Source organism: Macaca nemestrina, chromosome 15, assembly GCF_043159975.1.
Source record: "Macaca nemestrina isolate mMacNem1 chromosome 15, mMacNem.hap1, whole genome shotgun sequence".
Classification (NCBI taxonomy): Eukaryota; Metazoa; Chordata; class Mammalia; order Primates; family Cercopithecidae; genus Macaca; species Macaca nemestrina.
This window is the reverse complement of record NC_092139.1, coordinates 110,538,228-110,550,594: the sequence shown is the minus strand read 5'-3', so window position 1 is coordinate 110,550,594 and position 12,367 is coordinate 110,538,228. Positions and strand designations below refer to the sequence as shown.

The window sequence follows — 12,367 nt, the reverse complement described above, 5'->3', positions numbered from 1 at the left end:
GCTATATAGGCATAGTTTTTTTTTATGAAAAATTAAGTCATTATTGCATTTTTAGAAATCTGAGAGCAAGGACAATGTTTTGTACACCTTTTTACCCCTTTGGTATCCTGCTTGTGGCAGATACTTGATTTTAAATAGAAGCGTGGTATATGACTGACTAGTAGTGCTAAAGAGTCTATTAGCTGATGAGTGACTATGCCATTTTAAACACTCTCAGAAGCCTGATTGCATGGAGATACCCTACAAGAAATTATTTTGTAAATGGAAGGATCCTTTTACAATTAACAGCCCCTTCTTTGATCTATTTGTAAAGTCAAATTTATACATTTCTTTATCTTAAGATAGACTAGTGAGACTAAACTCATGCTTTGTTATGTAATGTGGAAGTGTAATAAAATAATCCAAGTAAGAAATTCTGCTTTTCACTATCCCATATAGAAGTGATTTGGGTATACATTATGTTATTTTACAATAATAGGTAATGTGAACTAAACTTGAACAGTGGCATAGGTTGAGCAGCAGTGAGAAAGGAGCTGTAGGCTCATTCAAATTTTCTTAAACATCTATTCAAAAAAGGCAGGTAGAAAAAACGCCAACTTGCCTTCATAATTGTTAATTATGGAAAGAATCATGGAGCTAAAAGTATAAATTACATGTTTAATTTTGCTTGCTATTTTAATGTAAGAACAAAGGATTAAAGCTAAATTAAGGAGTATTTGGTTTTTCTGGCAGTGTTTCATCATTACGATTAGCCTATAAGGATCTTGAAATTCAAATGAAGAAAGATGAAAAGTTGAACATTAGTGGCAAAAAAAATGTTGACTCAGACAGACTCGGCATGGGATTTGGAAATTGCAGAAGGTATGTGAGACTGCTTTCTTGAAGTTAGAATTTAAAACAGTGTGCCAATCATCGGTGGATTTTTCTTGGACTCTGTTAGTTTCAACTTTAGAGGGTTTTTTTGTTATTCATTAACTTCTCTAATTAGTTTTGCTTTGCTCTGGTATTCACTATAACATGAAAATTTTCAAATTTGGCTCTTTAAAAGAAGGAAAAAGGTCTAGCTCTTCATGAAGCACCTACTGGAGAGGAAGCCATGGACATAACCAATATTTTTCTTTTCTTTTCTTTTCTTTTCTTTTTTTTTTTTGAGACGGAGTCTCACTCTGTCACCCAGACGGGAGTGCAGTGGCACAATCTCGGCTCACTGCAAGCTCCGCCTCCCGGGCTCATGCCATTCTCCTGCCTCAGCCTCCCGAGTAGCTGGGACTACAGGCGCCCGCCGCCCAGGGTTTCACCGTGTTAGCCAGGATGGTCTCGATCTCCTGACCTCGTGATCCGCCCACCTCAGCCTCCCAAAGTGCTGGGATTACAGGCGTGAGCCACCGAGCCCGGCCCATAACCAATATTTGTGACTGTATTTGGGTAGACACAGTCCTCACAAAATTTTAACATTTTTGAAAGCTTGCACCAGAAAAAAAAATTGTTTTATTGCTTATATTTTTAACCCTTCTAATAAATTTGTCTTTGTTCAAAATATAAATTAAAGCTTTGTTTATTTTGGTGAAACAAAAGTTTGTGAACCTACTAATATATATATTTTTCTGTTTTCTCAAGTGGTATTTCACATTCAGTGACTTCAGATATGCAGACCATAGAACAGGAATCACCCATCATGGCAAAACCAAGAAAAAAGTACAACGATGACAGTGACGATTCATATTTTACTTCCAGCTCAAGGTACTCTATGACAAATCATCGTTAAAGTGTCATTTTGAAAAGTAGTGATTAGTATGGATTGATTAGTTTATTTGCATTAGAAGAAATTACAAATCAGTTTACTCCACTGTTTTTAAAAGCTTTGACTGAAGCCAAAGGTATTCTTTGAAATAAAAATTAGAGAAACATTTGTGAAAGGACAATGTTTGCTAACATTAAAATGTTTGATAATAAAATCAGCAACTGTGAGTTAAAGGTAGGAGAGATGTGTTTATTTAAATTATGAAATTGGAGAAAACTGCAAAATCCTGAAGGTGTGTGTTGTTTAGTTTTAGTCCAGCAGTTGGAATATTTCACAGCTCTTTCTCAGGGCTTCAGCAGATTTCTGTGCTTCAGAATGTCAGCTTCAGAAAACTCCAATTGGTACACCTGTACATTAAATAAACTCTATGAGTGTGTGTATTTATTAATGAGGAACATGATTGCACCTTGAGGGGATCCCAGAGTAAAGCCCAGGTTTCTCTTCTTCAGCACTCACTATCTGATTGAGACAAAATGCATAACTCTAGTGTGAAGTCGACTGTGGAGATCAGTGCACGGTCAAGTGGCCTGCCAGAGCAAAAGAACAAGTTTAAACTTGAGTCAGTTCACTTTGTAAGGACCTGCCCAGCCCAGGGAGAGGTCTGCTAAAAAAGTACCAAATGAACCTGTGATTTCACTGGAGAGGGCACAGCTCAGGAACAGAGGGGTAAGAATATGGGCCCAGGGGCCAGATGGCATGGATTTGAATCCTAGCTTTCACTTATGTGTGACCTGGGCCAAGTTATTTAACTTCTTTGTGCTATAGCTTCCTCATCTGTAAATTAGGGACTTTAGTAGTACCTATCTGATAGGGTTGTGTGAGGATCAAATGAGATACTGCAAATACTATAGCACGTTTAGAATGGTGCTTGGCTCTTACTATGTTTAGCTGCTATATGATAATGTAGAAACTCAGTTTAAGAGACGTGTGATTCAGTCTAAATGTTTTTTGTTTGTTTGTTTATGAGATAGAGTCTCACTCTGTCACCCAGGCTGGAGTGTAGTAGCATGATCTTGGCTCACTGCAACCTCCACCTCCCAGGTTCAAGTGATTCTCCTGCCTCAGCCTCCTGAGTAGCTGGGACTACAGGCGTGTGCCACCATACCCAGCTAAGTTTTTGTATTTTTAGTAGAGATGGGTTTTTGCCATGTTGGCCAGGCTGGTCTCAAACCCCTGACTTCAAATGATCTGCTGGCCTCAGCCTCCCAAAGTGCTGGGATTACAGGCATGAGCCTCCGTGCCCAGCCTAAATGTTTAATTACTATTGTTAGGTAGTTAAACTAACCACATTGAGGACCACCTTTGGGTTAGCAGTTCATGAAAACTGAAGGTGTTTCTGTCAGTAATGGGTGGTGCTTACCGGAAGGCTCCATCACTTACATCTCGGAGGGCATTAGAGTTGTCTGGCAATTTATAGGTTTGAAGCGTTTTCATATGTATAAAAGATAATATACTTCATATATAGAACAGATATAAATTTATTACCTAGAATCTAATTGTGAAATTGTATATTTTCCTATCAATGTTTACAGACAAGGAATTGTATAAAGAATACTATCCTTAAAAAATGTCTCTTAAGTATAGCTCCAAATTATTTCAAGTCCAGGGATTTTACCAAAAAAAAAAAGATAGTAGTTTAGTGGTGTTCCATGGTGGTGTTTTCAGAGACTTGGGTGGTTTTATATTTGCCTATCCTTTGCAGCTTGTATAATGCATCAAGTTTCACTTTACTCAGAAGTGATACCCAAATCATGCCTTTTAAAGGTATGTAAATAGATTTTTACACAGAATAAAATTAAATGCATAATTTGATTTGGAAACTGCATGCATGTCAAATCATTTCAGATATGAATATTAAATGATGGACTAAGTCTGGGTCAGAGGAAACACTTGGCAATACGGGTCTGTATTTGCCTGTGTGGCTTCTCGCACATCTTTGATTATTTCACTGCTTATTGGCAACTTCTACAGATGATAGTAAAGAAAGTTTAGGCTAGGCATGGTGGCTCACACCTATAATCCCAGCACTTTGGGAGGCCAAGGCAGGAGGATCACTCGAGCCCAGGAGTTCAAGACCAGACTGGGAAATATAGTGAGACCTCATCTTTACAAAAAGTTTCAAAAATATTAGCCAAGCATGGTGGCACATGCCTGTAGTCGTAGCTACTTGGGAGGCTGAGGTGGGAGGATCACTTGAACCTGGGAGGTAGAAGTTGCCGTGAGATTAGATTGCACCACTGCACTCCAGCCAGGGCAACAGAGCAAGACTCTGTCTCAAAAAAAAGAGACAATTTAAGTTAAATCAGTACTCTTGCTTGGTAGCCGGGTTGCTAAGAGAACTCTTAAGTGAGGTTGCCTAATGGGAACTTCAGAGACCCTCACTGGCTCCAGGTCACTGACAGGCCCTTGCGGGGCCTTTCTGCCTTGTAAGGGCTTCAGGGATCTTTCAGACTTCCCCTCCTTCCAAGGCTTAATCAAAAGGGTTAGCCCCCAGAAGCCACTGTTACTGTGAAACTGTTACAGTTTGAAACCTGGGAGCAGATGGCATATTTATATAGACCTTGCCTCCTGGACTCTTGCCAGAGAGACCTTGCAGTATTGTTTATCACGCCCTGCAGATTGTCTAATAGGAACATAAATTTATGCCTTCTCTAGTCCTCCTTGGTAGGGTAACCACCATTAGTAGAACGAGGGTACTATTAGGTACTTTGGCAACTGAGGTAAAATAAACATGGACTCTGAAAGCAAATATAATAGTTCGATGAAGAGCTCTTACTGCTTTCAAATTATTCATTAGCCCATTAGAACTTGAATATTATGAATTATGAAAGAGTTCTGTTTCTGTTAAAAATAAGATAAAACCTGTCCTTGGTTTTTTTTTATTACTATTATTGAGTTCCATTATTTCCAGGATATAAACAGTATAATTATATATTGAGTACAAGATAATGAAACTAGAACAATTTGCTCAGCCTTATAAAGCCAGCATGGCCTTCATTAGAATAGACAACTGTCTATAGCTCTAAATCAGAGAGAATGTGATATTAGGATGTTCTTATCAAGGGATTTTAAGGAATGTTTTCAAGATTGGGTAAAGACAGTGGGAGGGCAAAAATAAAAGTAAAAAAGCATTGAGAGCTACAGTCAAAGCATTAGAAAGTCAATAAAGGTTTGGCGATGAGGAAGGAAAGTCTGTTTGTTTCTGAGCAGGGACTAGTGGCCATTAGTGGTCCCACTCACCCTGTCCTTCCAAGGGTCAGCTGGAGGCCTGACTGGTGGTCTGTCCATCCCCTTAGTGAGTTGCCAGTCCTCCTGCTGAGTTGCTCCTGCTTAGCATGAGCACAGAGAGCCTCTCATGGGTGACTGGAAGAGAAGGCGCCATCCAGCCCACGCACAGACTGCTGCCTCACAGGCTTATGCTGGTCAAGGGGACCCAAGCCAATGGCTGTCTCTCTCCTTTGACTTCTGAATAGTTCAGTCACTTAAAAGTAATCAGATTCCCCTACATTTCAGGATAAGCACATTGGCTTATAAGAATGAAGAATGTTATTTACCTAGAGTGTTGTTCAGTCTACAAAATTTAGTATCACAGAGTCATGAAGAACCTGGAAGTTCACCCTCACCCTGCACCAGTCCAGTGCTGACCCCCCTCTTCCCACTCCAGGGCCAGCCAGCCTCTACTGTACCATTCCTTCTCAGGGCAGCCATTTGGTCCCAGGGCAGCTCCATGAGAAACTCTCCCTTTCATTAACACAGCTTCTGAGGCGTCTGCGCTCAAGTCAGCCTCCGTTCCATAAGCCAGTTCACAAGCCTCATGAGGGCAGGAGCTGAATGTGTCTTCTTGCCCTGTGTCTTCCCCTAGCAGAGTGCCTGACTCCTCACAGGTGCTTATTAAGTAGTTTTAAAATTCCTCATTGAATTGGTCTTAGTTTTTTCATGGTCCCTTAAAATAAGTCCCTCAAACATGTGAATAGCACCTTCCAGGCCCGCACACATCCCACATCTTCTGAACCTTCCTCTGATGTAACTTCCGGTTCCTTCAGTGTCCTGATCTCTCTTCTCTGAAGGGGAATCGGTCATCTCTTCCTCCAGGCAGAGCCTGGGTGTAGTACAGATCCACTCGTCCACCATGGGGAAAGGCTGGTTGGTTTCTAGCTGAAATCCAGATACACTTTGAACACCGCGTTTTCCTTCCTAAGGAGAAGATGCTAGTGTCATGAGATTTGTTCTTAATGACCTTCTTGCCAGAGAAGACAGAAGCCACATTGAGAAATTCTACTTTCTGTCTATTAAGGATGTAATATCATACCATCTGCTCCAAACAGCAGGTTTATCAAACTCTGTCCCTTTTTTTGTTTTGTTTTGTTTTGTTTTGTTTTCTGCCAAGAAAGAGTAAATTGGTTCTTAGCATGTCCCCCACCCAGATCTTAGTTCACTGAGGTCCTGGCCTCTTTGCTCTTAGGGGTTCTTGCTTTCCTCTTACATTGGCCTTTGGTTACTGGCCCCTCTGACCTATGATCTCCATCTTTTGTGCAACTCCTTATAGCACAGAGCTTGGTGCTCACCTTGTTTCCAGTGTGCTTCCTGTCCTTACTCTCTGGAGAAAGCCTGGATGATGTCTGTTAAGGCCTCTGTATTCTCTTCTGTCACCCTTCCTTTCCTAAGACCTCCCTGGGATCTGCCTCTCTCCTCTGAACTTCTTGGACTGCCTTCATGAGGTGTGTATATCTGGCCAGACTGCTTTTCCATCCTAAGCTGTTGCGAATTCTGGCATAGCACAGTCACTTTTTGTTTTGAGATAGTATCTCACTTTATCACCCCGTCTGGAGTGCAGTGGCATGATTACGGCTCATCTCAGCCTCAGCCTCCCATGCTCAGGTGATCCTGTCACCCAGGCTTGAGTGCAGTGGCGTCATCACAGCTCACTGCAGTCTCGGCCTCCCAGGCTTAGGTGAGCCTCCCAAGTAGCTGGGACTATAGGTGTGCCACCATGCCCCATTAATTTTTTTCTTTTAATCCCCAGAGATGGTCAGGAAACAGTTATTTTATTTGTTTATTTATTTATTTTGCATTTTTTGTCAAGATGGGGCTTTGCCATGTTGCCCAGGCTGGTCTGGAACTCCCAGGCTCAAGCAGTCTACCTGCCTTGGCCTTCCAAAGTGCTGGGATTACAGGTGTGAGAAACCGTGCCTGGCTGGTTGATGGTCACTTTTTCTCAAGGCTTTGGCACATCCACCTTGCCTGTCAATCGCTCCTGTTCCAGGCAGACCTTGCTGCTCTTGGTCAAAGATTTTTCTCTAATCACATAGGACAAAAGGCCGCCACTGAGTGCTGCTCTCTGAGCAATGCCCTGCTCGGTGATAATTGGTTAATTAAAGTGTAAACTGATCCGAAGACCAGGCTCTCCTGAGATGCTTGCAAATCAGATCAAGTTTACTGCAGGCTCCAGGCTGAAAGAGTATCCGAAGAATGGTCCAGTGATCAATGATCCGTAGCTTTGTATCCAACTCCAGGAGAAGGTTAATTAGCATCATTTACATCATTTTCATTGAATGTACTTAACATGGAAGGGATTGCCAACAAGAAGCTTCCTGTATGGAGTCGGTTCTCTAGGCCCAGCGGTGTTATTTGTGACTGCCTAACCAGGCGGAGTAAGACCTAAAGAGAGTGAAATGTGTAACCTGTGGTGGATAACATTTAAAGATGCCCTGTGTTGTCTGGATAGGCCAAGTAATACTAAGGTAACAAACATCCCCCAGATCTCAAGGGCTGAACACAATGGCAGTTGATTTCTTTTTCACATGAACTCAGCTGAGGGTGCAGATGGTTCTCTAGGGTACCTGTCCTCCATGTGTCACTTTGATTGTCCAGACTGATGGAGGTTTTACCTACCTGAGACTGTAGCACCTGGAACACAGTCTCTTCCGTGTAGCTTGGGAAGAGAGGACTTGGCAAGGTTGAACACAGGTACTTGAAAGGCCTTGGAAATGACACACCTCGCGTCTGCTCCTGTCTCATTGGCTAGACCTAATAACGTGACTGCCATTAACTTCAAGGAGGCATCCCCCACATCCGTGGAAGTGAGAGGGCCCAGAACGAGTGTCAGCAAGGACCTCCAAAGTCACCGTTGTACTCTTGCTCACACAGGTACTTTGACGAGGCAGTGGAGTTAAGGAGCAGTTCTTTCTCCAGCTGGGATGACAGTTCAGATTCCTACTGGAAAAAAGAGACCAGCAAAGATACTGAAACCATTCTGAAAACCACAGGCTATTCAGACAGGTATGAATGCAAAACTGTGGGGTTGTAGTAGTGAATCCATGCATTTCTGGGAAAAAAGTGCTGATAACATGATGACATGAAAACCTTTGTAAGGGGCTGGGCACGGTGGCTCATTCCCATAATCCCAGCACTTTAAGAGGCCGAGGTCGAAGGATCACTTGAGCCCAGGAGTACAAGGCTGCAGTGAGCTATGATCATGCCACTGTACTCCAGCCTGGTCAACAGAATAAGACCTTGTCCCCCTCAAAAAAGAAAACCTTTTGAAACCTTTTGTAAGACTAGTGAATAATTTTGTTCTACTATTTTAGGAATATTGTTTTGATTTTTTTTTTTTTTTTTTGAGACGGAATCTCACTCTGTTGCCCAGGCTGGAGTGCAGTGGTGCAATCTCAGCTTACTGCAGCCTCTGTCTCCCAGGTTCAAGCAATTCTCCTGCCTCAGCCTCCCGAGTAGCTGGGACTACAGGTGCGCACCATCATGCCGGGGTAATTTTTGTATTTTTAGTAGAGACAGGGTCTTACCATGTTGGGCGGGCTGGTCTCAAACTCCTGACCTCAAATGGATCCGCCTGCCTCGGCCTCCCAAAGTGCTGGGATTACAGGTGTGAGCCACCATGCCCGGCCTGTTTTGATTTTAAATTATTGATTCTAAATAGGAGGTGCACATCAGAATCCTCTGTGGACCTTGAAATAAATGTGTGTGTGGAGGCCTCTTCCCTGAAGATTCTGATCCATGGGTCAGGGGTGGCCTAGGCCAGGAAGATTTCACCTTTTTCCCCAATTTTTTGTTTTTTAGATTGAGTCTCACTCCGTCGCCCAGGCTGGAGTGCAGTGGCGCAATCTCGGCTCACTGCAAGCTCTGCCTCCTGGGTTCACACCATTCTCCTGCCTCAGCCTCCCAAGTAGCTGGGACTACAGGTGCTGGCCACCATGCCTGGCTAATTTTTTTGTATTTTTAGGAGAGATGGGGTTTCGCCGTGTCAGCCAGGATGGTCTCAGTCTCCTGACTTCATGATCCGCCCGTCTCAGCCTCCCAAAGTGCTGGGATTACAGGCGTGAGCCACCGCACCCGGCCTTTTTTCCCCCAATTTTAAGATATTATTTACATATAGTAAAATTCATCTTTTTATACTTACAGTTCTGACAAGCACATACGTTCATGTAATTACCACCAAAACCAAGGAACAGAACAGTTCCCATCACCCCCAGATTTTCCCCATGCCCTTTGTAGTCCCTCCTCCCCTGCCCCTGGCCCCTGGTCACACCAGGTCTGTTTTCTGGCCTTACAATTTTGCCTTTCCCAAATGTCATATAAGTGGAGTCATGTAGCAATTGGCCTTCCTACTCTGGTTTAACTTTTCTTAGTACACTTGGTCAAGACTCATTCATTCTTGTGTTCATTCCTCTTAATTGCCAAGTTTATCCATTCACCTACTGAAGGACTGACTCCAGTTTTTGGTGATTATGAATGAATTTATTTTCCAACCAGAGAACTTGTGAGAATGCAAAGGGGCACTACTAATATGTTGGGACAACAGATGTAACTTGAAATTGTCCCAGGTAACTGGGACATTTTATATCCTATACAATGTAGAGAGAGCAGTGTCCTATGGACATTCCAAACAATGTATTCAGTGTTCACCAGTTGATCTGAAATGTGAAACAACAGACCCTGTTTTAAACAGAAATTCCTTCAAATGTTGTATCGTTTGGATATTCTTTTTTTTTTTATTTTTAATTAGAATTTTCAGGCTTTTAAAAATGGCCTAAAATCCTTTTACAATTTACTGCTATTGGCATTTTAAAAAATAAAATGAGTATGAAACACATTTGCTTCACCTCAAATTAGTTAACCTAATGTTGGCTGTTTTTAATTGCAGACCTACTGCTCGCCGCAAGCCAGATTATGAGCCAGTTGAAAATACAGATGAGGCCCAGAAGAAGTTTGGCAATGTCAAGGCCATTTCGTCAGATATGTACTTTGGAAGACAAGCCCAGGCTGATGTAAGGGTCCAGAGAGTTTCTTTGGGTGCCCCATAATGCAGGAAAGAAGTGTGGGTGTAGGCACTGGGGAGGAGATCCTGAGTGAGCTAGACTCAGGCTGCCAGATGCCCTCCAGCCTGAAAGTGCTGGAGTCGGGACTTGAACCCAGGTCTGTGTAACTGATCGTGTGCTTGCCGCCTCAGCAAGAGGAGTGTTTACAAGACAAGGACTTACCTCACAGTTTCTTATTCCTCTCTCGGTGTTTTGAATAGCCATTATCCAGTATCTTTTGAATGTATTTCAAACAATTGTTGATGCAGCTGTAATTTACTTAATAACTTTTTTTTTTTTTTTTTTTTTTTTTTTTTTTTTTTGAGACGGAGTCTCGCTCTGTCACCCAGGCTGGAGTGCAGTGGCCGGATCTCAGCTCACTGCAAGCTCCGCCTCCCGGGTTTACGCCATTCTCCGGCCTCAGCCTCCCGAGTAGCTGGGACTACAGGCGCCCGCCACCTCGCCCGGCTAGTTTTTTGTATTTCTTAATAGAGACGGGGTTTCACCGTGTTAGCCAGGATGGTCTCGATCTCCTGACCTCGTGATCCGCCCGTCTCGGCCTCCCAAAGTGCTGGGATTACAGGCTTGAGCCACCGCGCCCGGCCATAACTTTTAAACATAGTGAAATAGATATGTTTCTTTTTTTTTTTTTTTTTTTTCTTTTTTTTTTTTTTTTTGAGACGGGGCCTCCCTGTCACCCAGGCTGGAGTGTAGTGGCACAATTTCAGCTCACTGCGACCTCCACCTCCCAGGTTCAAGCAATTCTCCTGCTTCAGCCTCCCAAGTAGCTGGGACTACAGGCATGCACCACTACACCTGGCTAATTTTTGTATTTTTAGTAGAGATGAGGTTTCACCATATTGGCTAGGCTGGTCTTGAACTCCTGACCTCAGGTGATCTGCCTGCCTTGGCTTCCCAAAGTGCTGGGATTACAGGCGTGAACCACCATGCCTGGCCAGATATGTTTCTGGGGAGTGCATATATTTATTTTCAGATTGTTGGCTTTTCTCAGAAATGTTAATGAACTTGGCCAGGCACTGTGGCTCACACCTTAATCCTAGCACTTTCGGAGGCTGAGGCAGGTGGATCACTTGAGGCCAGGAGTTCGAGACCAGCCTGGCCAACATGACGAAACTCCGTCTCTACAAAAAATACAAAAATTAGCTGGGTGTGGTGGTGCGCGCCTGTAGTCCAGCTCCTTGGGAGGCTGAGGCAGAGAATCGCTTGAACACAGAAGCAGAGGTTACAGTGAGCCAAGATCACATCACTGCATTCCAGCCTGGGTGACAGAGTGAGACTCTCTCTCCAAAAAAAAAAAAAGAAATGTTAATGAACTCATCAGAGTGAAGTCTTGCTAAGCTGTAAGACTCAAGTGGAAGTGGGGAGGTTTACGTCTTCCCTCTCATCCTGAATGGCTAGTGTGCCTCTGACTATTTGGACGATGGTTCCCTAAAATGTGCTGAATGTATTTTGCAGAAGTTTGAACTTCTGCCATCGTTTCGAAAGTAGAATTGGCCCTCGCTTTTCCCACGGTCCATAATATCTGCCTTGCTTCAAAGTTGACGTTGAAGTTCAGTTTTAAAATAGTGTCATGGGGCTTGGAAAAGAGCCTCTTAGAGTGGCCTTTGCTGACCGCTGGCTAGAAGCAGCAACAGGAGAGAGATGCTGCTCTCCCTCCCTCCCTCTGACTGCCTCCGCACTGGCCGTCTTGGCTGAGGTGCTGTATGTTGATCGGCTGGCCTGTGACCTGCTCCCATGCAGAACATGAGCTTTGTGCTGTCCCGCAGGACCCAGCCTTGGCAGTGGCATTCAGTAACTGTTGGAGAGAGAGAGCCTGGGGGACAAACACTTTGAAATGACAGCTCTTCGGTGATTCTTCTTGTAAAACTGCCCACGATCTTTGGAGCCTAACGTTTCCTTTTCCTTGTCTTCTCTAGTATGAGACCAGGGCCCGCCTAGAGAGGCTGTCGGCGAGTTCCTCCATAAGCTCGGCTGATCTGTTTGAGGAGCAGAGGAAGCAGGCAGCAGGTAGGGGGTCACTGAACAAGAGCTGGTCTCTGTCATGTCTACGGTATGAACACATTTCATCTAGATAGGACTGTTTCCTTTTCCAAGATATTTTAGCAACCATTATTTGATGCTCTGATCTCTGCCGTAAGTCAGGTAGAGTAGAAGTTACTATTCCAGGCTTCACATGTGAGGAGACCAAGTCATGAAATGAAAGCATCATCCCCAACATTGCCTGGCAATCATC

At 43.5% G+C, this 12,367-nt stretch overlaps 1 protein-coding gene across 2 annotated transcripts in view; it reads left to right on the top strand.

Moving 5' to 3' along the window:
* LOC105464334 (ARF GTPase activating protein 3) overlaps positions 1-12,367 on the top strand; it is a 64,509-nt gene that overhangs the window by 41,056 nt on the left and 11,086 nt on the right. For both annotated transcript variants that reach the window (XM_071080681.1, XM_071080682.1), the window contains exons 10-14: positions 733-861; positions 1,618-1,740; positions 7,949-8,080; positions 9,960-10,083; positions 12,051-12,141. In XM_071080681.1, coding sequence (XP_070936782.1) covers positions 733-861; positions 1,618-1,740; positions 7,949-8,080; positions 9,960-10,083; positions 12,051-12,141 — 599 coding nt within the window. The remainder of the gene's footprint in view (positions 1-732; positions 862-1,617; positions 1,741-7,948; positions 8,081-9,959; positions 10,084-12,050; positions 12,142-12,367) is intronic.